Source organism: Nymphalis io, chromosome 12 (genome assembly GCF_905147045.1).
Source record: "Nymphalis io chromosome 12, ilAglIoxx1.1, whole genome shotgun sequence".
In the NCBI taxonomy this organism is placed as follows: domain Eukaryota; kingdom Metazoa; phylum Arthropoda; class Insecta; order Lepidoptera; family Nymphalidae; genus Nymphalis; species Nymphalis io.
Window position 1 is genome coordinate 8,566,223 of NC_065899.1, and position 24,461 is coordinate 8,590,683.

General features: G+C 31.9%; 4 protein-coding genes across 7 annotated transcripts in view; 3 read left to right on the forward strand and 1 right to left on the reverse strand.

The window, feature by feature from the left end:
* The first annotated feature begins 557 nt into the window (after nucleotides 1-557).
* Nucleotides 558-1,741, forward strand: LOC126772435 (U6 snRNA-associated Sm-like protein LSm1). The gene is made up of 3 exons (XM_050492805.1): nucleotides 558-774; nucleotides 856-1,040; nucleotides 1,527-1,741. Exons 1-3 carry the CDS (start codon nucleotides 717-719, stop codon nucleotides 1,698-1,700), a joined length of 417 nt encoding a protein of 138 aa, XP_050348762.1. The 5' UTR covers nucleotides 558-716; the 3' UTR covers nucleotides 1,701-1,741.
* A 2,364-nt stretch (nucleotides 1,742-4,105) lies between these two features.
* On the forward strand, nucleotides 4,106-11,600 carry LOC126772315 (rho GTPase-activating protein 19). 2 transcript variants are annotated; one of them, XM_050492621.1, is made up of 10 exons: nucleotides 4,106-4,412; nucleotides 4,493-4,677; nucleotides 4,819-5,028; nucleotides 5,860-6,068; nucleotides 6,738-6,928; nucleotides 7,398-7,570; nucleotides 8,480-8,625; nucleotides 8,937-9,551; nucleotides 10,565-10,749; nucleotides 10,823-11,600. In XM_050492621.1, the coding sequence occupies exons 1-10, from the start codon at nucleotides 4,300-4,302 to the stop codon at nucleotides 11,409-11,411; spliced, it is 2,616 nt and encodes an 871-aa protein (XP_050348578.1). In that variant the 5' UTR covers nucleotides 4,106-4,299; the 3' UTR covers nucleotides 11,412-11,600. The 2 variants fall into 2 exon arrangements, with proteins under 2 accessions (XP_050348578.1, XP_050348579.1); XM_050492622.1 differs by lacking the exon at nucleotides 8,937-9,551.
* A 16-nt stretch (nucleotides 11,601-11,616) lies between these two features.
* Nucleotides 11,617-14,396, reverse strand: LOC126772413 (uncharacterized). 2 transcript variants are annotated; one of them, XM_050492783.1, is made up of 3 exons: nucleotides 14,326-14,396; nucleotides 13,100-13,528; nucleotides 11,617-11,754 (listed from the first exon to the last, which is right to left on the reverse strand). In XM_050492783.1, exons 1-3 carry the CDS (start codon nucleotides 14,355-14,357, stop codon nucleotides 11,634-11,636), a joined length of 582 nt encoding a protein of 193 aa, XP_050348740.1. In that variant the 5' UTR covers nucleotides 14,358-14,396; the 3' UTR covers nucleotides 11,617-11,633. The 2 variants fall into 2 exon arrangements, with proteins under 2 accessions (XP_050348740.1, XP_050348739.1); XM_050492782.1 differs by lacking the exon at nucleotides 14,326-14,396 and adding an exon at nucleotides 14,068-14,196.
* A 1,110-nt stretch (nucleotides 14,397-15,506) lies between these two features.
* Nucleotides 15,507-24,461, forward strand: part of LOC126772320 (delta-1-pyrroline-5-carboxylate synthase) — a 28,503-nt gene continuing 19,548 nt past the window's right edge. Inside the window, exon 1 of one of the 2 annotated variants that reach the window (XM_050492627.1) lies at nucleotides 15,507-15,769. In XM_050492627.1, coding sequence (XP_050348584.1) covers nucleotides 15,659-15,769 — 111 coding nt within the window. In that variant the 5' untranslated portion in view covers nucleotides 15,507-15,658. Of the gene's footprint in view, nucleotides 15,770-24,137; nucleotides 24,280-24,461 lie in introns of those variants that run through there. The other variant, XM_050492628.1, reaches the window with a different exon arrangement.

The following is a 24,461-nucleotide window of genomic DNA, read 5'->3' on the forward strand; positions in this document are numbered from 1 at the left end:
TTGTTCATTTTTTGCTTATATTTATGTAAGAAAACGATTCTAATCTAGTGAAAAGACAGAAAAACAATCTTTATATTATGTCATAGGGTGCATTGTCGTATTATTTCATGTTAAAGCGATAGCAAGAAGAAAATTGCCGGCGCGTGTTTTCACGCATAAGTACGGCGGTTTGGTCTCTAAATATAATTTCTCAGTGATGTTTATTTATGCCATAGCATGACGGAATATAAAAATGTAAAATTTAATAACCTTATTTTGTTTTAGTTAAATCCTGAAAATTATTTATCTCCCAAAACAGGGAATGCAGTTACTATGGCAACATTATACACATTGACCTACTATCTCTATCTCAATCGCGGCTTCACGGATCCTTGGTCTATTAGTTTTTCTGTCTACGGATATCACAATATAAATAATGAACAAATTCATCTAACAGCTTACATAATAATTTTAAATTGTTTAAGAAAATAGAATCATTATGTTATTTATAAAAAAAAATTTTACGGCTTAATAACGGTTTAATAGGTATGAAAAGAATACGATAAACGAATAACAATACAATGACAATGACAGGCTGAAATACTGTCAGTGTAATTTATTATTGTTTCATTTAACCGGGCTGGAATTGGAATTTAGCGAGAATTTAAAGTTTAAGTTTTGTTAATGTGCTTATAACCTCTATTAATTGCATTTATTACAAAAATAAAAAAATCACGATGTCAAATAATGTTAATCCATTAGCAGGAACAGCTCATTTGTTGGACGAATTGGACAGTAGGTTCATTATTGTAAAGTTAAAATGTTATATGTTACTTTTAAATATATCTACATGATAATAAACCTTATTTTATTAAGAGAAACTCATGGTGTTGCTGCGAGATGGCAGGACATTGATCGGCTATTTACGCTGCGTGGATCAGTTTGCAAATTTAGTTTTACACAAAACGATAGAAAGAATTCACGTCGGCAGGGAATACGGTGATATACCACGAGGAATATTTATTGTTAGAGGAGAAAATGTTGTCCTATTAGGTGAAATCGTAAGTATACTGTTTTATACCAAGATTTTTTTTTTAATATATTTCTGTTTTTGATGATACTTTGTTAAAAAGCAACCATAGAGTTTTATTTAACAGTATTGTGTTTTTTACTCTGAAGTATCAAGATATAAAATTGTCTTTTCATGACTACTAACTTGTTTATATAGGATTATTTTATGTTCATACTTCATAAGTACCTGGGCAACTGACCTTGGCCTTAATAATTAATTGTTAAAAAATGTGTATACAGATTACATTCCAAACTACAAAATTTTACCTTAAAAATTAAAGAAAAAAAAAACAAATTAAAAATCTTATCTTACAAAAATTGTGTCAAATGTTAAATCCATTTGCAAGATACACAATATTAATTTATATACAAGAATAATTGCTCATATAATATTATATTATTGTGTAATATTCTTTTTCTAATAGAAAGTAATCTAAGTTATAATATGCATATTCAAGTATTAATAATTCTTTCAGGATAAGGATAAAGAAGATAGCCTGCCATTGACAGAAGTGTCAGTTGATGATATTCTAGATTCACAACGAAGAGAACAAGATGCCAAAATAGAACAACAGAAATTGCTTTCAAAAGCACTCAAAGAAAGAGGGCTTAATTTATTAGCAGACTTGGGCCATGATGATATGTTTTGATGTATATTATAACTACAATAAATCGTTATTTAACACTAAAATATATTTTTGTGTTAGAGATTAAGTTCTGAAATATTTAATGGCTTTGCATTAAAACTTTTTTTCTTAATTTTTTTTCCAGATAAACTTATCTTGTTCTTTTAATATTGTTTCATACAAATGTCATGTTGTTTTTTAACTGTATAGAGCCTAAAACTAGCAAAAGCATCCTTAATGAGGGCATCATGCTTACATGGTAGCAAGCACAAGTGATCCTGTGGCGCTTCTCATTAAGACGGGAAGGGTACCGCTGGTTTTTTAGTAGACGTTTCGATGTTCAGGGCGCACCCGTCGCCTTGGACACTCTTACTGGCCTTTTTTTATCTCTGGAAAAACGCGTTACACGTTTCCGCCACGGGAACAGTGGGGAGGTATGTGAGGCTCGCCGGTGTTTCCGTCTTAACGAGGAGCGCCACAGGATCGCTTTCGCATGCTACCGTACCTTGGACACGACCTAGCCCCATATATTTTTTTGTTTATATTGAATAGGTAGGCGGACGAGCATATGGGCCAACTGATGGTAAATGGTCACCAACGCACATAGACATTGGCATTGTAAGAAATGTTAACCATCGCTTACATCGCCAATGTGCCACCAACCTTGGGAACTAAGATGTTATGTCCCTTGTGCCTGTAATTACACTGGCATAATTACCCTTCAAAACGGGACACAACAAATACCAAGTACTGCTGTTTTGCGGTAGAATATCTGATAAGCGGGTGGTACCTACCCAGACGAGCTTGCAAAAAGTTCTACCATCAGTCACAGTTCCAGTGGGGGAAACGCGTAAAGCGTTTTTTCAGTGGTAAAAAAAGAGTATCATGCTTAATGGGTTAGTATCAAGCAGGCCATTTCCATAGTTTACTAAAAGTGCAATCGGAAGAGAAAAGATGTTTTTTTTTTTTTATATAGAATAGGAAGGCGGACGAGCATATGGGCCACCTGATGGTAAGTAGTCTCCCGCCCTTAGACATTGGCATTGTAAGAAATGTCAATCATCGCTTACATAGCCAATGCGCCACCAACCTTGGGAACAAAGATTTTATGTCCCTTGTGTCTGTAATTACACTGGCTCACTCACCCTTCAAACCGGAACACAAAATTCTGATGAGTGGGTGGTACCTATCCAGACGAGCTTGCACAACGCCCTACCATCAGTTAGTTGATGATGTACATCATACCTTCAAAATATAACAACTTCTGCTAAGGCAAGGTCAGCTGTTAAAATAAACTACTTCAAAGATTATCCATTTTTGGTACTAAATTAAATATGTGTATGTAGCTTTGATGTCATTGATATGTAAAAAAGGTTTTTTATATATCAATGTTTGATGTTGAATTTTGAGTGTCATTGATGAACTAATACATTTTAAATTATACTGTTTCTATGTAATCAGAGAAATCCTATAATGACAAACTTAATCACTACCAGTGACATTCGATTTCATTGGTGTTATTATTTAAAGAACCTGATACCAGACATTGTCTTTCATTTTCTTGACATAGTTAAAAACAGGACTGTTACTTAAAAATATATATTAAAGTTAATCTGATTATTGATAATTTTTTCCTGACCGATAGCGGTCACGACAGTCAGTCATAATGGGGAATAGGCAAATGCGGAGAATATATTATTCTAGAAGCAAAGGTGCAAGACAACGGCTTTTCGAGGCAGGGGAGTGTAACCACTACACTCCCCTTTACACTGTAACCACTGCTCCCTGCCGACATCCAACTTCGGACAGCTTACTTGAAGAAAACACCTAATTAGTTTTTATTGACTCGATCCGTAGTAATTAATATTTTAATTGAACTATTATTAAAAGTTGAATTAGAATATTGAAATTTATACATTTAATCAAAATTTATGTATTTACCTTATAAATATATATTTGAAATTGTATTACATAATATTCAATAACTGTTTCACATTTACTAAATCTTTTTTAATCGATTTAAATTTAAAGTGTTATAGTTAGTAAATAGTTGGGTTGTACGTATATATAACTATTTTGAAATTATATTACTGTCATAAGCCATATCGTTAGACCTTAATAGTTAACACCGAACGATAGTCACAAAACCTCAAAAATTAAAAATTTTGGATTTTTCAATGAAAACACAATAATTTTTGAAATATCAGAAATTTTGTTTAAACTGATGACAAAGTTGTTAATCGATATCAATATTACTTATTAATAATAAGATAGGATAGTTAAGTCATGTATCATAATCAATAGATTACCTCGATATAATGTCATATGTCATATTTAGCTTTGAATTGACATGTTTTTGAACGTATTTCAATTTAGCCGTTGTATCTGACAACTGACGTTTCATTTAAAAACAAAAGTGTCGATAATTACTACTATACTGAATTCGTTCAAACATTTATTTCTTTACAAATACATATATGTCAAAGTAAAATAAATATTATTAAAGGATGCTGCGATGAAAGACAAAAAGACGAATTCATACTAAGTTATGGAAACTTCCGGTACAAATGCGTTATAACAGACGTCGCGCATTGTGAATTATTTTGTCGAGTTCAATTTCGAAATGTGTTCCTTCGATACGAAACTAATAGAAAGGCTTAGGCATGAAAATTTGGAGCAATTTTTTACATTAGTGCGCATGCATTTATCTTTTGTTGTAGATATAAACACAGACGAGTAAGTAAGCCCTGTGGGTTTATTGATGTGCGACTGTTGGAAGATTTATTAATTTTATCAATTGTTTATTAATATTTCAGTGTCGATTGTTCGACGGATAAACCAAAGCAATTCAGATGGAATTTTCACAAGAAAACAAAAAACTCTAATTCAAATTCTAGTCAATGTGTTGTTAGCACAAAGAAAAACGAAGAGGCAAATTCAATAACTGAAGATGGGATACTTAGGCTTTATGAGTTAATAGAATTTTTGTCTAAACCAGATAGTAAGTTACTTATTATATATACTCAAGTTGATACAAAATTATGTTTAATATAATTAATAATAAATATTATTTCCTGTTGACAAATAATGGAATGAGGTTAAATAAAAACTAATTGAAAATGTTCTATAATTAAATTCACAGATGTAACTCAAGAGGGTATATTTCGTCGTACTGGCTCACTGAGTCGACAACAGGAGCTACGTCAGCTGCTCTTAACTGGTTCAAGTCTTGGTCTTGATGATGGAAAATTCTCTGTACACGATTGTGCATCAGTGCTTAAGGGATTTCTGGCGGAGTTGCCACAACCTTTACTTATGGATCAGTATTATCAAACATATTGTACACTAGCTGGTGAGGAACTCTTACATATTAAATGTGTTAATCTGCTACTTAGATCTAGTTGAAATGGCCTATAGGAGTTTCAACCATGTACAAATATTGTAAATTTTTGTGTACATGGTTATTGAAATAGTATAATTACAATGTCTCATTATTGATTAAAAACATGCTTCTTTAAAAAATCTTATAAGATATGTAATTATACTTGTAAATTGTTTTAACTTGTATGTTTTATTTTGAGCTTTTTTACATGCATTAATCTATTAAACAACATGAGCTCAAAGTAATATTTATCATTAAATGTATTACATAAAACTATAAAGTAAGTGTGTAGTCGTGCAATTCTGAATGAAGTGACTGAGATGACAGATACCGTATTTCATACATAACTATAGGAACCAGCAGAGATGGACCAGTGGTTAGAATGCGTGCATCTTAACCGATGATCGTAGGTTCCACTGATCACCACTGAACTTTTCTATGTGCTTTATTTGTGTTTATAATTCATCTCGTTCTTGATGGTGAAGGAAAACATCATGAGGAAACCTGCATGTGTCTTATTTCACTAATATTCTGCCACATGTGTATTCCACTAACCCGCATTGGAGCAGCTTGGTGGAATAAACTCCAAACCTTCTCAAAAAGGAGAGGAGGCCTTAGCCCAGCAGTGGGACATTCACAAGCTGTTACTATTACTATAGGAACCAGTGCTTTTACCTACTGTTCTCGTCTATGGTCTGCAGTGTGCAGTTGTGTTTAGAATTATACTTTATGGAATAAAACAACTAACAGTATGTGATTGTCACTAAAACAATTTAACATCATCAAATTTGTTTTTTCTAGCTCAATATCCTCCTAATATTGACTCATCAGAAACTAAATTGCTGACAGCTTTACAATTACTGCTGTTACTTCTGGCACCTACCCACAGGAATTTTCTAGAAAGATTACTCAGTTTGTTGCGCTTAGTAGCCGATAACGAATCTAGTAATAGAATGTCACCAGACACACTGGCCACTATGTTTACACCTCATTTGTTGTGTCCAAGAAAAGTAAGATACTTTGTATTATATATAATAATAATAATGTCCTCCAGACCGATTTTGGCCATAGCGGCAAATCTCAAGAGATATTAGCCAACTACACAGGATATATTATAGTGCACAAGTGTGTGTGCAAACACAGGTGCACTCCCTATTCCTTAACTCTCATAATCCGATGGGATGGCAATCCGACCGGAAAGAGTTCAGGCGCAGGACCAATGACTTTACGTGCTTTCCGAAGCACGGAAGTGTACACACTTCCAACTTACAGACTCTGGTCTGCTACTGAGAATTTTCTGACAGAAAACCCTAATAACTTTGTATTGGTCCGACCTGGGAATTAAACCCATTTTATAATATTCTGTTTCTTTGTTTTGTAATGTCTACTGCCTCATGTCCAAAAATTTAATTTGTATGGCTGATATTGACCTGACAAATCCCGAGTGCGTGGCTGAAAGTTGTTAATATATTCTCTCATCTCAAAGTAATGTCTGTTGAAGAGCAGCGTTGTGGAATAAGCACTAAACCTGCTTCAAAGTACTTCTTAATTTATTAACTATAACATCAACTAAAGTTATATTTAACAAATAAAGTATTAATTTTTTGAGGAAATAATATTGTAATTATCATGAATGTCATAATTTTTTTTAATAACGTATTAAACATCCTTTATTTCAGTTATCACCAGAGACTTTCCACGCTGACTCCATAGCTCTCTCTCCTCTTATAAGTTTCATGATCCGTCAGTGTCAGCGTCTGTTCGAAGCACCAAAACGATTAGCTACAGATGCCTCTGCATACTTTACCTTGCGCGAAAGAAAACGTGCAATGTCGCCAGATGTGGATTTAGATGAGAGCATCACAGACAGGTAATATAATCAAGAATATATAAGTAATGAGAAAATTACTAGGTTTTTTTGTGTAGTTTTATTACATTCTTACTAATATTATAAATGCGAAAGTGAGTTAGTTTGTTTGGTACCTTTCTTTTGGTACTTTTCACTTTCCACTTCCTCCCTTAGGGGTGAAGCTAGGGTGGTTTTCAACATTTATTAACATGATTTATATTCAATATGAATGTATATAAAACATGTTAATATATAATATACAAATATACATTTAACAATTTAAAAACAAATTTTAGTATTAATATTAGTAACAGTTTTAATTTCCTTATAATTTTGATGGACAGCAAATTTAATATTCATTCAATTATTAAATAATTTCTACTTCTATACTTCGCATCGATACTGTATCTTATAATGTATCCGAACGAGCGTGACGTCACTATGGCGTTCCATAAGACCTTTGTGTCGTGTAACGGGCGACTTGGCGCAGAACGGCGGCCAGCACGGTGTACACGTTCGTGGACCGCGGCCGCACGCGCGCCGAGAACGCCAGCAACCCCACCGACACGGCGCTCGCGCAGCTCTACGCGCACATACAGGCGCTGCCGGACTCGCAGCACAAGCGGAGGCTCGTCAAGCACTTCAACAGGCAGAACGGATACGGTGAGGCACTAACTGAGCTCTAGGTCATATCGTCAGACGCAACTAAACGACGCCTGCAGCTTGCCAGATTGGGTGTGTAAGGTTACTTGTGGCGGCTCCACACGACAAAGATATATTGTAGCGATTTATATGCGCAGTCCGTTTTCGCAATTTATGTAACGTTTGCACAGTTGATCGACTTGTTGATCGACTTTTTGACGATGTTGTCTTATGAATGGCAGCATCAATCTATCGTTCGTTTTTGAAGGGACTTGCTGCAAGCAGACGCGTCTTTCGCCTTGACTTGTCGTATGGAGATCGAAGTGGACTCCATGAATAATTGGAGGATTTGACCATCTTCAATTGTTTCCGATGAAATGTTTGACGCGCTAGCTTTTGCAGAGAATTGACGATTGATGCAGATAATAATAGCATGTGGAGAACAGAGGTCCGTCCGAAATACATATGTAACTTTGCAAACTCTAATCCGTACGATATACCGTAGCGTCCATTATTCAAGAAATCTGTTTCAATAAACCAATTTATACGGTTTTACTACTATATGTTTTTGCAACAACAGTCCACTATTTAAAGCAAAATGAATTTTTCAAACAAATCTTGTGATTAGTGCATAATTCTGTCGCACATCAGAATAATAAACAAACAAATAAATATTAATATTTGTAAATATTTCAATTATAAACTTAAATAAATATGGTATATGTGAGTAAACACAGAGATAGAAATGTTATTAAAATTTACAAACATCCGTAAACATGTCGATTCTAAAAAATATATTATTTTCAATTAACTTGACGATCTTGTCGCTTAAAGAAGAACTCGCGAAGTTGTAAACTTACATATTCGGTAGAAACTTAGCTAGAACGTCACCATATTTTTTATTAAAATATCTTCATTTATTGATTGCAGGAACACCAATACAAATTCAACGGACAGGTAAAGTAGCTGGTTCTAGAAGTTTCGGAGATTCGATTAAGAGGCACATATTCAACAAGGGATTACTAAACAAGACGCCAAAGAAAGGTTCCGGCTCTGCTATCAATACAGTGGAGGAGGTGAGATTAATCATGTTTTTATGTTTTTTGATATGTTATGCAAAATTAGATCTTATACAATCAATATTATTTAAGTTTTATAAAAAAGTCCTAATAATAATCAGTCATTTTTATTTTATGATGGTTATTTAATAAAGTTTGTTTTTTGTCATAAATTTTTTAATTTTGCAACATATCGAAATATGGACGCATGTCTGTGTAACTAACAAGTTTGTGACCTTTGTCTTTGTCCCTCATACGTGTTTGTCATCTGTCTCTGTCTCTCTTTTAACTTTCGCTGAAACGATGCTAAACGCATGCGTTACTTACAGAAACACAAAGGAAAACGATATAACGATGATGGTAAAGTTGACGTGTCTCATAAAAATATCGTATTAAAGAATTTAGCTAATAAATTGGTTAGTTCGGAATCTCTGGATGATGATGATTACGATTCGGATGCCAGCAACGAGAGTACGTTATCCGAAGGTGCTTTAAACAGAACTAAAAAACACAGCCCGAAATTTGTATCCGAACCTAATTTAAGTAATCTAGATTCTAATGAAGAAACTCCAAAAAATACGAAAAAGCGTAGTTCAAGACTATTCCGATCCAAAATAATATCTGGATCACAAAATCTAAACAAAAAGTACCAAAAACGAAGCACCGTGATACGCAGTACACCGAAGTCGTGCGTCTCGTGTATAGATGATCAAGACTCGGAAAACGATACGTCCTACCCTGAAAAAAGTTTGGAATATACACCAAAGAAAAATAAACTCTGTAGCAACGACATAGAGTTTAAAATGCATTATTTAACAAGTACACCAGGAATATCAGAAGCGGTCTTCGACGAAGATTGTGCGACGCCATATACAGTTAACTTTAGAAGAGCATCTATGTCACCTATAACGAAATCTACACAAAAATTATCTAAAGCGATGCAGGTTTGTTGCATGTGTCATTGTTGCTTAAATCATTGTCATGTGCTTATCTTTCTAAAGACTCATACATATCACAAAAAAATAATTTTACGTACCACTTTAACGAGAAGGCTGTCCAGCTGTGGGACCTTCACAGGCTGTACAACACTTTAACTAACGAACGGCGTTACTAATTTTTTATTCATTGTCCAAAACAATTTTTTGGTATAAAAGCGGACTCACCGCCATCTAGGCAATTTATGCCAATCAACCTTTCTCCAAAGCAGATATTTCACGACGGTGGCAAAAGCTTTTACTATTTGTTAAAATGTATTAATTTTACTTAAAATTCGTAGGTGCTATGAAATTGGCAGTGCCTTTTGGCATTGATTATTATCAACGTCAACGTTGCTTCATTATTTCATTAAATAATTAAATAATGCGTCTTCTAATTGAAATGAATATAAAACGACTAAACATATCTGACTTCAAAAACCATGGTTAAGCATGAACAAATATTATTTCAGTTATAAACAATAAAGAAAATCATTGTAAATTGTAATGTAAATATATTAAACTGAAATACTATTAAGTTATATAAATTAAACAATATTGCATTCCTATTTGCAGTTTGGTTCTTTAGTTTTACATAAAAGTTTTTACATAAAATGTGTGTCCGACACGATTTTTTTTACAGTGAACACGTTTTCTTAGGGTGAATAATATGATTATAATAATAATAGTATCGCCATTCGTTGGTTATCATGCATTATTTCCATTTTAATTTTCTCTATAGTCATTAAAATTAATTTATTAACATTTAAAATGTCCTTAGTGTTAATTTAAAAAAGACCCTTTGACCCATGAGTACTAAAATAAAATATCGGTTTTTAATCTTTAAAAAATATAATTTTCTACTATAGAAACTTCTTTTAGTTTAAATAATTTGTATGAATAGAATGTTTTCTGCATAATGAACAATATTTTATTAAAAGCAAATTCAACTGGAATTTTTTTCAAAGTTGTTTATTTTCTAGGAATCCATAATGACACCTCGGTCTCGTAAACCCTTAATCATAACATCAGAACAACCAGAGAGCTCAGAACAAAAGGATTTATCGGTTAAATCGGAAATTTACCGATCAATATCTCCAAAGAACGACAGTGATTTTGTCTCATCCGATGACGACTTGATGTCGAGATCTTCGTTTTCTTGTGGCAGGTAAGTTTTAAATATAACAAGTAACGAATATTTTATTTATAAAATGTCATTATTAATAATTACATTTTAACAGGTCAAATCATTCCACAAATGCGTCGCTACGAATGAAAACACCGTTAGACGCACGGTCCGATTCGATATCTGACGTCAGTCAAATACGTTCTGGAGTTACAGGATTTGTTATCAGCCACGAAAATAGAAATTATGTAGACGAATTAAATACAACTCTATGCGAAGATGGTAATTTACCGAAATTCAAAATAACCCACGAACCAACGACTTTGGGTACAACAAAATCACTGTCCGAACCGTTCCGAGAATATTTGTTAAGCAGATCGGTGTTAACTGCGACACCGGTCGATCTATCGATTCTTAACAAATCGGATGCAGACGATAAAATATCGGATTCACTTATGTATTGTTTGGATGGTAACGTTCCTTCCGATTTAACATCATCAATTAGTAATCTAGCAATGGATTCTAATTTATCAGACGGCTTAAGATCGCCGTTAAAAAGTTTAAATAATTTAAATATAGAATTAAGTCCGAATAGAAAGCGATGTGCTAGCGCCTCGACTTGTGTCACAGATAATAAAAAAATTATGTTCGACAAAGAAAATATAAACGAGAACCAGTTTGATTTACGGGAGACAGATCTATAGTTTAATTGTATAAATATTTATATTTTCTCTGTCTTTGTCATTAGGTGCCTTTAAAAAACTATTTACTGATAATAGTAACATTATATTATAACTTTTTTTTAATTGTATTTCAATAATGAAAATTGTATTTACCGCGCAGTAAATACGCCTCGTAGATTTACAGTATATATGTGAAATTCAATTATAGACTTTTTTTTTATTAGTATGGTTTTATTTAAAATATTACACAATAAATATAATAATAAATGTGATTATAAAAATGCAAGTGAGATAGCAATAGAGTTGACAACAAAAACGGTAGCAATAATTGACGAATCTCACAGTTATGGAATCTCTTGGGTTGCTGAAATAGAATTATTTTTTATTATTTTAGGCTTGTCTTAGTAACTTTCTTAGCGTGTGTTTAACTAAACAATGAATTCGAAAGAAGAAGACGATATTGCTTAACTAATCACTCCCTCGCCAACATTTATTGCTTAAACCGTTAATTATTAGTTTTAATATAAATATTAGAAACTCGCGTCATTGAACAAGCAAATAATATATTTTGACTATTGATAATGATTTCTACTTTTGACGAATCTTGTTTCATAGTTAGGAATGTTATATATGCTAAGCATTTTGATTTTGTTATAAATATTGAAGCCTAATTTTTTGTAGTATTAACTACAGAAAATTAGTCTAACTATGTATTAACATAATTAGGTCAAGGTAAGTTGTTCTCTTCAGAGCGTAACGGTAGCATGCGAAAGCGACTCCGTGGCGCTCATCTTTAAGACGGAAATGGTACCGCTGGTTTATTTTTCCGATGGGGAAGGGGGAAACGCGTAGCGCGTTTTTCCAGCGTTAAAAAAATATAAAAAAGGTAAGTTGTTCTAAACCTATGTATAATAAAAGTAACATTGCAAAGGTCAGATGGAAATAACAATTAAACTAATGGTGGATAAATACTGGCACACTTTTTTGTACCTGTTCTAGATACGGTTTCCAAATTCTAGTGCAGGTACGCTTTATCCACAACAATATGCTGACCGACCGCAGCGTGAGCTGGCGAACCATTTGCTAATGCACTGGTCTAGTATTTATTATACTGTGACTTATAACAACTATACAGTTTTTTGACGTTTGTGTTACGGTATGCTAGTACATCACTAGCAACCGATCGGATAGAAGCTAGTATACTTGGTTAGCAAACTTAATTTTCAATTATTTTGAATATTACCTTGATACATTTGGCGGCAAATGACTCGCTAGCGGAGTCGTAAGTACAGTGCACAATTAAATGTACGAAAAAAGGAAGGACGCGCGTCCGATATTTTACGCACAATCTTGTTTTAAAGAGATGTAAATAATAGCAGTCTAAAGGAACTACAGTGAATTTTCTTTATAAGAAAATGTCTTATGAATGTTAAAATTAGATTAAATTACAATAATAAAATATGCGTTCATGTGGCTCGAAGTTTGTCATGAGTATCAATTTCGACTTTTATAAATACTGTAAATTGGCAATTATCAGTTCACAGAACATCACAATTAACACTATTTCAGTAATAGTGAAAGCAGGAACGTTACATGTCGCTAGTGCTAAGCTTTATGTTTATTTAATCATATCTGGATTAGATGATAAACTCAGTCTGATACAGCATGGAAAGATAATATTGTAATATTTAAACGTAAAGTCAACTTACTGCTGCTTGACGGATGCATATTTAGAATGCGCACGAGGTTTTACAATCGCGGCTTTGTTTTTTATATGTTTAAGTTTCTTTGGATGCGGTGGTAATAATTGTGTTGTCGTTTTTTCCCATTTAAATGTTTTCAGTGAAGGTGGTAATGAGCTCAACTTTTGCTGTTTTTTTTGTTCCCAATTGATTAATTCTATCATACGTTCTCTTTCACACTCCTCGCGTTTCCTCTGCCTTAATATTTCTTTCTCCTTTTCGTGTTCTTTAATCAATTGTTTTAAAGCTTTTCGTCTTTTATACCATCGGCAAATTGAAGTTGACTTTGGAGGTTGTGGTTCATATTTTTGCCATTTACGGATTTTCCATCCCCTTGAATTCTTCAAAAATTGTACAGTGATTGGGTTTTGCTTGTATTTTTTTTCTGCACGTGAACTGGAAACAAAATAAAGCTACAACATTTACACAGCGCAATACGAAAATACTAAAATTTTCTGGATAATAAATTGGTTAGTCAAATTTGTATCAATAAAGCGGTCAAGGCGTGCAATGCGTGCATATAACGTGGGCAGCAGTCTTAAGTTTTTTATTAGGGTTGTAATTACAACTCTTCATATAAAAACTCATTTCCTTCAAATGAAATGCCGTGGTAAATTTGAGTAAAAAGAGCTACATCATAAGAGCCGACTAAGGACTGTTATTGTGATGATCGATATTGCTAAGTCGATAAAGAACCGGTCCAAAAATAAAAGCACTTTCAAAAAGTGGTAAAATCATTTTTCCTGCAGTCATAAACATTAACAAACAAAAGTGAATGATAACGACAAAATGAGCGAAAATCTTTGACTTCAAGGACCAAGTTATGCACTTTACTACTCTCAAAATTTCAAATCAAACATAAAACTTTAAAGTCTTATATACGATTATTTAAAAGAAATGTAAAAAAATTGATTAAATATGGAACAAAAAATTACTGGTCATTTTTTGGCTTGCAATGTAAACATATCTTGCCTGATGGACAAGTACATGGTTTTCCTTTTGTCGATTTTAGGATTGAATTAATCATTTGCACATTGTTGGTGCTTAATATTATTTTTTGCCGATTTCGAACAATTAAACATGTCTAGGAATTGTTGACTTTTGTGTGACATAAATAGTATTTTGTCAATAGATTATTATTTTGGAAATAAAAATGTGCGTTCATTTTTCATTGTTAGCAATAAATACCATACCTTAATTCTTCATATACATTCAGTAATTTCATTTAAATAAGGTTTAAAATTGACTAACTATAAAATCTACATTGTCATTCATATTTAAACTTATTTATCACTAATTCAAAAACATTTGTAATTATAAACTGATAAAATACATTTACATGTATTTTATCAGTTTATACGATTTAAACTGTATATTACACATAATATCCGTTCAAATATTGTTAATTGCCTGTAATTGTACTCTATGAACACCTAATGATAAAGTCGTTGTATTTTTTTTTAAACTTATTTTTGGAATTATAAGAAGTATAAAGTTTAATGCATTTACGGGAGCAAAAGAAAGTTTTAATTGGCACGTTATTTTCTCTGTTACATCTAAGTAAATTGAAATTGTAAAAAAAAAAAACGTTCAGTAAATCGAATGAATTTTTTCAATTTCGATAGCTAAAAATATAATTAATTAGTAAGTCATGTTACTATCATGTTTATGTTTTCTTTAAATGACAATTTATTATTATACGATGTATATAATAATAACAAATATATAATAAATATAATATCTATAATAATAACAAATCGATTTGAATTCCTGTTTCATATCGTTCCATATTTATTGTTGAAATTAATTCATTATATATATGTTTGCGTATTAACTAGATACTACTAACGTAAACAAACTTAACAATGACCTTTATTTTATCGTGAGACCGCGGAAACATGATTTAGTTGAAGTGAAGTACATATATAGGAACGAGTTTCCTATTATAATAATGTACTTTTAATTAAAATTAAGTAAAATACAGACACTTAAAAAATGTATCTATTTAAACATATTATGTCATTATATACTAATCATTGCGTTACCATTTTTATACTTTGTTGAAAGAAAGGCATGATAATATGAAGATTTTGTCAAAATAATCAAAATCCTATGCATTTGTTATTTTTTAATACTTATTCATTCACACGCTAACGTTCGATATTAAATTTTAATTAATGACCCTTTTAGGTGCTAATCTGAAAACTAAAAATAATAATGGGCTCTAGTTAGTGCATCTAGAATCTAGATTCGTTTAAATAGATCTGTACGATGTAGTACGACGAGTGTTTATGTATTTTAAATGATTACGCATTAGACAATAAATAAACAGTAGGTATACTATATGATAAAATACGATACATAACACTCGTTCATTATCATACACGACATTTTATTGAAACAGAGTGGTCGCAATATTAAATATCACAGGATCGATGGAAGACTAAACGTTTAATAAAGTGAAAAACTCATCTTTTATAATAGGCAGAATATTTTCTTTTCGTTTTAACTATTAGATTTTTAGCAATGTGTAATTTATTAAATATCTGTGCAAAAGTGAATTTAAAAAATGTCATGTTAAGAAATTCAACAGTAATTTCCACGGCGCGAAATTTTAGTGTCAAATGTCGACATTACGTAAGTAATTGTTTATTTTTTTAAGATAAAAAATTATGGTTTATTGATGGTTTGATAATTTTAATTATATTAAGACAATATACATATTAATTATTAAGCTTGCGAATATGACTATTATTGTCAATAATGGGATAAAATCCTAAAATTGCATCAAAGTCGTTCTAGTTCTTTCTCTTAACTGCTATAGTATTTGACAAAATTGCTGTTAATAAACTTAAACTCGAATTACTTTATTCAATATGAAAGCAATACACTTACCTATGGACTGTCAAATTAATAACAAAAACGAAAAATACTTCAATTAAAATTCGAGCCCATAAAATTTTAATCTCCTATTTTCACCTTTAGTACGGCATTTTTTCTTCAGATTTAAATCAGACCAAACGGAAAAAAACCACTCTAAACAAAAAATAATTAATAATTTTCAAAAATGACTCAATTATGACATAACAAAGTTAAAAAAAAATACGACCGAATTGGGAACCTCTTCTTTTTTTTAAGTCTTTTAAAAACTACCGGTTTGGAAAAGAAAATACCCTGAACAGGTAAAGAAACTCAGCGAGATAAAAATTTCCAATGACCTTTTTAACACGGCACTACGGGTTTACAGATATGCGAGGAAGAAGTTTTGATAAAATTCTTTGACAACCGTTCATAATCAAGCGCGTGTAACATATTATCTCTCAAGTCTCGACATAGTAAATGGTTATGTTTTATTCTAGATGTTCTATTATAGAAAGACTTGAAGTTATTAGTTGATGATCATATACGACATTTAAATATAATTGAATGTGATAATTACATGTAATAAACGCCGATTTTTATAAATAATCGATTTTAATAAAAGGAGCTGTTGTAAAAATCTTTGGGTGATGGCAGGTTTTAAGTTTGCGTTCATGACTTCTGAAATAATTTATTAAAGCACATTGTGCATACATGAAACTTATAACCAGATAATGCAGCGCATTTTAATAATGTTTTTGTATATAATAATATATATGTAAGTAGCTTTTTACTTGGCCATCTCATCACATATTCTTTGAGCTTCGTAGTTTCACCCGATTTTAATGAATTTTACATTCTTATATACTCCATCAAGTAAATGGTCCATTGGGGGCAAGAATCATCTTTGTATGCCTTACTCAGCGTCTATATGGGTTGTGTTTAAGAATAAAAGCCATGAATTATAATATTATTAACATTAATGTATCTTGAAGTACGGTTACTTATTGACATAAATAAAAAAGATTTAACAATAACGGCTCGAGAAATTTTGTGTCATAGATATGATGAAGGAAACTGGGATAGTAAAAAGGATACGGGATAAGGTGCCATCGTCAAGGAAACGTACGCACAATGAAACTGGTAATGTAAGGTGTGGCTAATGCGTTCTACAATACCAATGTTTGTGTACAGAGGTGACCACTGACCACTCACCATTGAAACAGACATTGTAATATAACTTAAATATAAAATATGCAAGTCTTTAAAAAAATATTTCATAATGATAAATATTTCAGGCATATATATATATATACATGTGATTATGCTAGATAATTTACAGGTAGTAGAAAAAACAAAAGATTAAATAAACGGATTATATTTTTTACGTATAAAACTCAGCCCAATATGCAAAAAAACACATGAATGTATGTAACACTTATTTAAACTTATTATTTCTATATAAAAGAAATAATATCAAAGATAATTCTCAATAACGCACAACGGTAAACGTAAGGATGTCTGGTACCCCTTGGTCGAGTCCTACGTCTAGCACAAATTAAACAAGTTTCATAGTTAGATGGAGGGGAACAAAGGTATATTACTATTATAGAGATGGCTTAGGACAACCAGACAAGTCTGGATATACAGCAAATATATTTCGTTAACGCCTATTTAAAAATTACAATAGTGCCAAAATAAAGTGTTAGCTTTACCTTTAGTATAATCCTATAAAATACCTAACGCTCAATGGAACACGTAAATCTTATTCGATGATTGCGGGTTCAAACCCGAGCGAGCACCACTGACTTTTCGAATGCTTATATATTATAAGTAATATTCATTTCGTGCTCCGCGGTGATCGAAAACATCGTGAGGCATCCTGCATTTGTCAAATGAAAATCTACCACATTTATGCGGATACGTGTATCCATGAAGCTGCGAAGCTGGTGGCTTGGAGCTTCCAACATTCAATAGGAGAAGAGGCCTTAGCTCAGTAGTAGGATGTTTACAGTTACTTTGACATTGCTGTAAAATGACGGTTCAAAAATGCTTGTAAGACATCAATTTAAATAAAGGTTTTTAATTTCGGTTAAAATGTATTTCAAAATAACTTTATTTAAATGAACAGTAAAATTTTGAAAGTTGCTAATCTGTTATTATTGTTTTCTCTTTGTGTTTTTATTGTGGTAAGATATTTGTTTTATTTCCCAAATAAATAATATTAAACTGTATCAGTATGATATTTAAAAGGATTTTTGTGAAGACAAATAAATCTTTGATTAAATGTAATATTATTTTGAATCCGAAATATATAACTAAAATTTTAATATTAATAAAAGAATACACATTAGAATGATAACTAAAGCTAATACAATTTAAAAAAAACATACGTTTGTATTAAGACTTCTAAAAGTCTATATTATATATATTTTTTATAGAATAGGAAGGTGGACGAGCATATGGGCCACCTGATGGTAAGTGGTCATCAAACGCCCTTAGACATTGGCATTGTAAGAAATGTCAACCATCGCTTATTGCCAATGCGCCACCAACCTTGGGAACTAAGATTTTATGTCCCTTGTGCCTGTAATTACACTGGCTCACTCACCCTTCAAACCGGAACACAACAATATCAAGTATTGCTGTTTTGCGGTAGAATATCTGATGAGTGGCTGGTACCTACCCAGACGAGCTTGCACAAAGCCCTACCACCAGTGGTACTATATATACTAATAATTATATTTTTAAATTATATTTATATATTAGTATATAAAGAGTTATTGCGTTAGTAAATATATAAACTTCGAGTGCTGTTTCTATAATGTCATTAACAAGATAACGATCACTATTTGTTAAATAATCTAATACTTTAAAATAAATAAAGCAATTATGACCAGTCATTTTTCTTAAAAGTGTTATCGTTGTACATAATATATCATTTATTACATAAACAAATACTTTTATAATCAATCAAATCATCAATCAAAAATTAAACGACTTTTTAAATATTAAGGACCTATTTTAATTTTTACAAAATTATAAATACCGTACAAAAATACTGTACAAATTATGACCCTACCTGGTACCCTACCATAGTGATGATTAGAGCCCCGTTGAATCGTAATTCCGATGCAGGAAATACAAACGCCCTCCTCTCGCCTTTACTTATAGGTTACACGAGGTGTTAAGTCGTAAAATAAATGTAAACGATATTTAGAAATTATATGAAATCATTAAAGCTTTACAAACGGAAGCTAAGAATGTGTTTGTAAGTTTAATAAGGTTGTTTTTAAACTTTACATTTTAGTTATGAATAAATATTGCCATGAGTTGAGGCGTGTTTATCATCCGTCTGACGTAGGTATAATCTTAAATAATGCTTTGTACACATATATTTTAATATTACGTTGTAACAGCAGAGATGACTGCTTAAAAATATTACTCATTAATGTAACCAAATAAAAAACGATAAAAATATTCACTATTAATTACTTTCAATGGATATTCGGATTTTGTTAGGATCCAATTGTACTCACAATAACAGATACTGATCGTTTTGTAAGTAATATGTATTTATGTTATATAATTTAATTATAAATAGTAATACCTCTTACCTATTTTGGTTCGTCGTCAAGAAGTAATTTAGGACGTTCTTCGTTTCATCATATCAGCCGAAGGACGTCCACTGCTGGACAAAGGCCTCCCCCAAGGATTTCCACGTTGGCCGATCTTGCGCTGCCCGCATCCAACGGCTTCCCGCGACTCGTTCTAAGTCGTCGGTCCACCTTGTAGGGGGCCTGCCCACGCTGCGTCTTCCGGTTCGTGGTCGCCACTCGAGAACCTTTTTGCCCCAGCGGCCGTCGGTTCTGCGAGCAATGTGCCCCGCCCACTGCCACTTCAATTTAGCAATTCCTTGGGCTATGTTGGTTACTTTGGTTCGCCTGCGGATTTCATCATTTCTGATTCGATCTCGCAGAGAAATCTCTTCGTTTATTATTTTTCTAATTAAATGAACGTCTAACCTAAAATCATGATTAGAACCCAAAAGAACCAAGTAAAGCAGACATTTTCATAATTAACTCACTTAAATGCCGAGGGTTGTTTCTAATTTGAAAAAAGAATAAATTAAATTATACACTTCCTTTGTTTTTAAACTTACACAATTTATGATGGAGACTGTAAACAAACATCCACGATAGGAACGAGTTTGCATTTTTAATAACAAAAGCGGTACGTTACAAAACAAGTAATGAAAAATACGTTCAACTATATTGTATTTAGCAATATACATAATGAAAATAACAAATAAAAAAAATGCAAAAAATTGTTAAAAAAATGTTAATATGTATTTAAAAGGAGGCCATGCTGATAAAATATTTTCATATTCACTTTTTGTGAAATCGAACATGATAACCCTCACCCTTCGGATATAAATTGAAGTTATGATAACATTCGAATCGTGGGATCCAATAACTCGAAGTTTTACGGACCATTTTCACGTTACATAGTAATATGATATGTACATTCTGACTTTTATTTTTTATGACGTAATGAGGACGACATCTTAGAATGAAATATCGTGCGAGAATGTTGAAGATTTTCCATTTTCTTTTTTGCTTTTTTTTCTATTATTTAATGAAATATATTTTAAATAATTAATGTTACATAATATTATTTCTACAAATTGATTAATTTGATGATTATTGCAATTTAAATATTTTGATGAAACGTCCGAAGTTTTTACTTTTTTAATTATTAACACTTGTTAGCTTCTGTTGTTACTATTTAATCTGTACAAATTATCAAATTAAATATAATTAAAATAAGGATATGAACTATAATCATGTTTATATACCGCTAAGTCCACTTCATAATGTGCGAACAATTGATGTAAATATACTATATTGTTTTTACACTTAATAGGCCAGAGTTTGACCGTTGACTTGCCTGATGTTAAGCATCGTCACGGTTTAGGATGTAGCACGCATGCCTAGGAGAAACCTGTTTATTCTGGATTTGGAGGCACCAACTTAATTATTAGCCATTGCTAGCTGAATAATTTCTATTGGGTTTAAGTTTGATAACGAGTAATCCATTACTTTTTGTATGAACAAAGTTAGTTAATAACAAACATGTTATTATAATATTATCATTCCATAGTTTCTCTATACATTTGTTAATCATATTTTTTTTACAAATTAATATAAGTCAGTAAAACATTATTCTTTACACTGGGAATTGGATTTACGAGCAATTTTAATAAACTGATGAAAAAAGGGAGTGTGTTGTAATGATGTTTTAGCATTTAGCACAGTAGGTACACGGAAATGAGTTGTCTCGATACTGATTATACGTGATTTCTCCCATGTCGAGGCGGTTAATTCGTTTTTAGATATATTCATATCAGCAGACAGTATACATTAGATTTTACCCATTGCTATGAAGAAAATAATATTTAAAACGCCTTAAAAATATTCAGAAAATAATATTTAAATCGTTTATTTTATATTTTACAGACATACAGTAATAATTAAAAATGAACAGTTTACAGATAAGATCTAATGGTAAAAGTTGCCATACTTATAAGTAACCACGGCGTGCAAAAGAGACACTATCTTAAGTAATAATGAAAAAAAAAGAAATAGATAAAATAAAATTTAAAACATTTCGGAAAAATAAAAGATACGTTTGATTGTTATAACAAGGAAGCTCTTTGCATGTGTTCTTCTGGCTTTTATGGAAGATGGAATATGGATTTTTGTAGAAATATTCGCTCGGGAATCGTCTCCAATTCTCAGAATAATATAAAATATTAAATCATAGCATAAGTTGTTGCTATGCGAGTTTCATTGACATCCAATATCCTCGTGATGCGCACAGAGAACCTTTTCAATAATTCTCTTTTTTAGTATTTGTGTCGATATACTATCAATCTTATCAAATAGTGATATGTATGTGCATAAAGAAACAAAATTTAATCTTCTAATTTTTAAATATTTTTTTTTCATTAATAAAGATTTAAATACATATATATTTATATAAAATAATAATAATATAGATATAAAAATATATTGTCTATACCTCTCTTTGTAAATTTCGATTGAATTTTTAAGAAAAACAATAATATTTATCTATAGCAATAATTTACATAGTTAATATATTACCAGTGTAAGCCCTTGAGAGGTTTATTTAAATATTTATACATCAAGTCGCTAATGTATTCATTGCAGTGGACATGATACTTGTGTTAGTGCAATCATAGTGAATCAATTTGTTGAGATCAAAAGATCAAATGAATCGCTAGACGATTTTTTTCATATAATGTCCTCGGTGCAATAATATACTAAGCTTTATTGGCCGTAAACTTCTATCAAGAGTATTATACAATAAAATATGGTCCATAATGCGGGCCGGCAAGGGGGGCTGGCGGCTAGTGTAGAACATTCTTCCCGACTGTACTGGCCGTCGTCGCGTTTGGACTCCACTACCACTTACCATCAGGTGGAGTAGAGTCATTTGCCATCCCGGCAATAAATAAAATATAAAACATATATAAAAAAATAAAATAAATAGGAAGTTATGTTCGCAAATTAAACAATAGGTAGGTGTTACCTATACCTGTGATGTCCCACTGCTGGGCTAAGGCCTCCTCTCCCTTTTTGAGGAAAAGGTTTGGAGCTTATTCCACCTCGCTGCATTAATGCGGGTTGGTGGAATACACATGTGGCAGAATTTCAGTGAATTAGACACATGCAGGTTTCCTCATGATGTTTTCCTTTATAAATTATACAATATTTTATAAAAATTGAATTGTAAGATTTTAATAATAATAAAAAAAATCTTTGCACATCAAATAGTACCTTAGGTAATTGATTTTTAGTTTCTTTTTGAATGCGATAAAATCAATTGATAAAACTAGTGTCATATTAATGATATCCCTATTATTTATTAATAATCATCACCCACTTGCATTTATCCCATTATTTGGGTTCGGGTCAGTTAAATAGACCACTACTATGAATAGTAAAAAGCCGAGATGGCCCTGTGGTAAGAACGCGTGAATCTTAACCGATGATCGTGGGTTCAAACCCGGGCAAGCACCACTGAATTTTCATGTGCTTAATTTGTGATTATAATTCATCTCGTGCTTTACGGTGAAGGAAAACATCGTGAGGAAACCTGCATGTGTCTAATTTCACTGAAGTTCTGCCACATGTGAATTCTACCAACCCGCATTGGAGCAGCGTGGTGGAATAAGCTCCAAACCTTCTCCTCAAAAAGAGGAGAGGAGGCCTTTAGCCCAGCAGTGGGACATTCACAGGCTGTTACGGATGAATAGTACTTAAAAAAAAGATTTAGCAGACTTTAACGGTCGCTCTTGTAGGGTTACTTATAGGGGCTATTCAGTGGGACTGCTATTGTTGTTTGGGTTTACATTGCTGATGGCCCGTTAAATCCAAATTAAAACCCTTTACTTGGCTCTTATGATACGGACGTTTTTTTTGACGAATACAATGGAGCTGATTTTACCTACATCTTACAAATATAGGTTGGTGACGCTCGGTAAAGGATCGACTTTATGTATCATTTCTATGCTTGATGAATTCAATGTAACAGAACAAAGGCTCAACAAATCTACTAACTTAGATACTTAGTAGGTGGAGCGGGCAGAGAATTTTCAATTTAACAAAATGACTATCAATTCTTATATACTTTATTTCTTAAGACCAACGGTTTCATGGCTTCTAACTAAATCGCATCGGATATTTCTATTTGATTCAACAAAATTAGCTGGCTAGTTGCTTTTAATTGTGCCAAGACGGAGTAGCAATTTCTATAGATATAACTACTTAACACGAACGTTTTTTCTTTACATTTGATAGAAAATCAATGTCAATTTTAATACAACTTGAAATCTTGAAAATCAAGTAAAAACCAGAGATTACTAGTTAAAGCTAAACAAACTAATCTTTGCTTTTGTTTGTTAAAATTATTTCAACATTCAATATTTAGTTAGTACTCCTATCAAACGTTGATAAGCGCTCACATTTGGTTGTACATATTTAATACAGACGAGCGTGTTTATATATAAAATAAAAATATATTTATTACAAAGCATGTATATATAATATGTATTAGTAGTAGTGATTTGATTTTTACAACAAAATATAATAGTGCGAAAAATGTTGCGCGGAAATTTATTTAAAAATACATTAGGAAGGAGGTTTTATACTGTGGCTGGAAGCGACTTCTTACCATCAGGAAAGTTTAATTTTGGACAAGATGTGAGCATATTATAACTATTATTAATAGAGTTTAAATTTAGTAATATATTAGTATAGTTTAATACGTGTTTTTTCATCACTAAGCTGTATAAACCTGACAAAGTCAAGCAGTCTCTTATAAATCAATGAACGGTCTTTAAATTGTCATACACGACAAATTAATTAAAAATGACCAAGATATA

Coding starts and splice junctions, on each gene's coding strand:
- LOC126772435 (XM_050492805.1), top strand. CDS start 717: ATGTCAAATAATGTTAATCCATTAGCAGGAACAGCTCATTTGTTGGAC. Junction 775..855: donor TTTGTTGGACGAATTGGACA/GTAGGTTCATTA, acceptor TATTTTATTAAG/AGAAACTCATGGTGTTGCTG. Junction 1,041..1,526: donor TTGTCCTATTAGGTGAAATC/GTAAGTATACTG, acceptor TAATTCTTTCAG/GATAAGGATAAAGAAGATAG.
- LOC126772413 (XM_050492782.1), bottom strand. CDS start 14,159: ATGATTAATTCAATCCTAAAATCGACAAAAGGAAAACCATGTACTTGT. Junction 13,529..14,067: donor TGCAAGCCAAAAAATGACCA/GTAATTTTTTGT, acceptor TTTTGTTTCCAG/TTCACGTGCAGAAAAAAAAT. Junction 11,755..13,099: donor TATGCATCCGTCAAGCAGCA/GTAAGTTGACTT, acceptor ATTCTATTTCAG/CAACCCAAGAGATTCCATAA.
- LOC126772315 (XM_050492621.1), top strand. CDS start 4,300: ATGTGTTCCTTCGATACGAAACTAATAGAAAGGCTTAGGCATGAAAAT. Junction 5,029..5,859: donor AACATATTGTACACTAGCTG/GTGAGGAACTCT, acceptor TGTTTTTTCTAG/CTCAATATCCTCCTAATATT. Junction 9,552..10,564: donor AATTATCTAAAGCGATGCAG/GTTTGTTGCATG, acceptor TTTATTTTCTAG/GAATCCATAATGACACCTCG.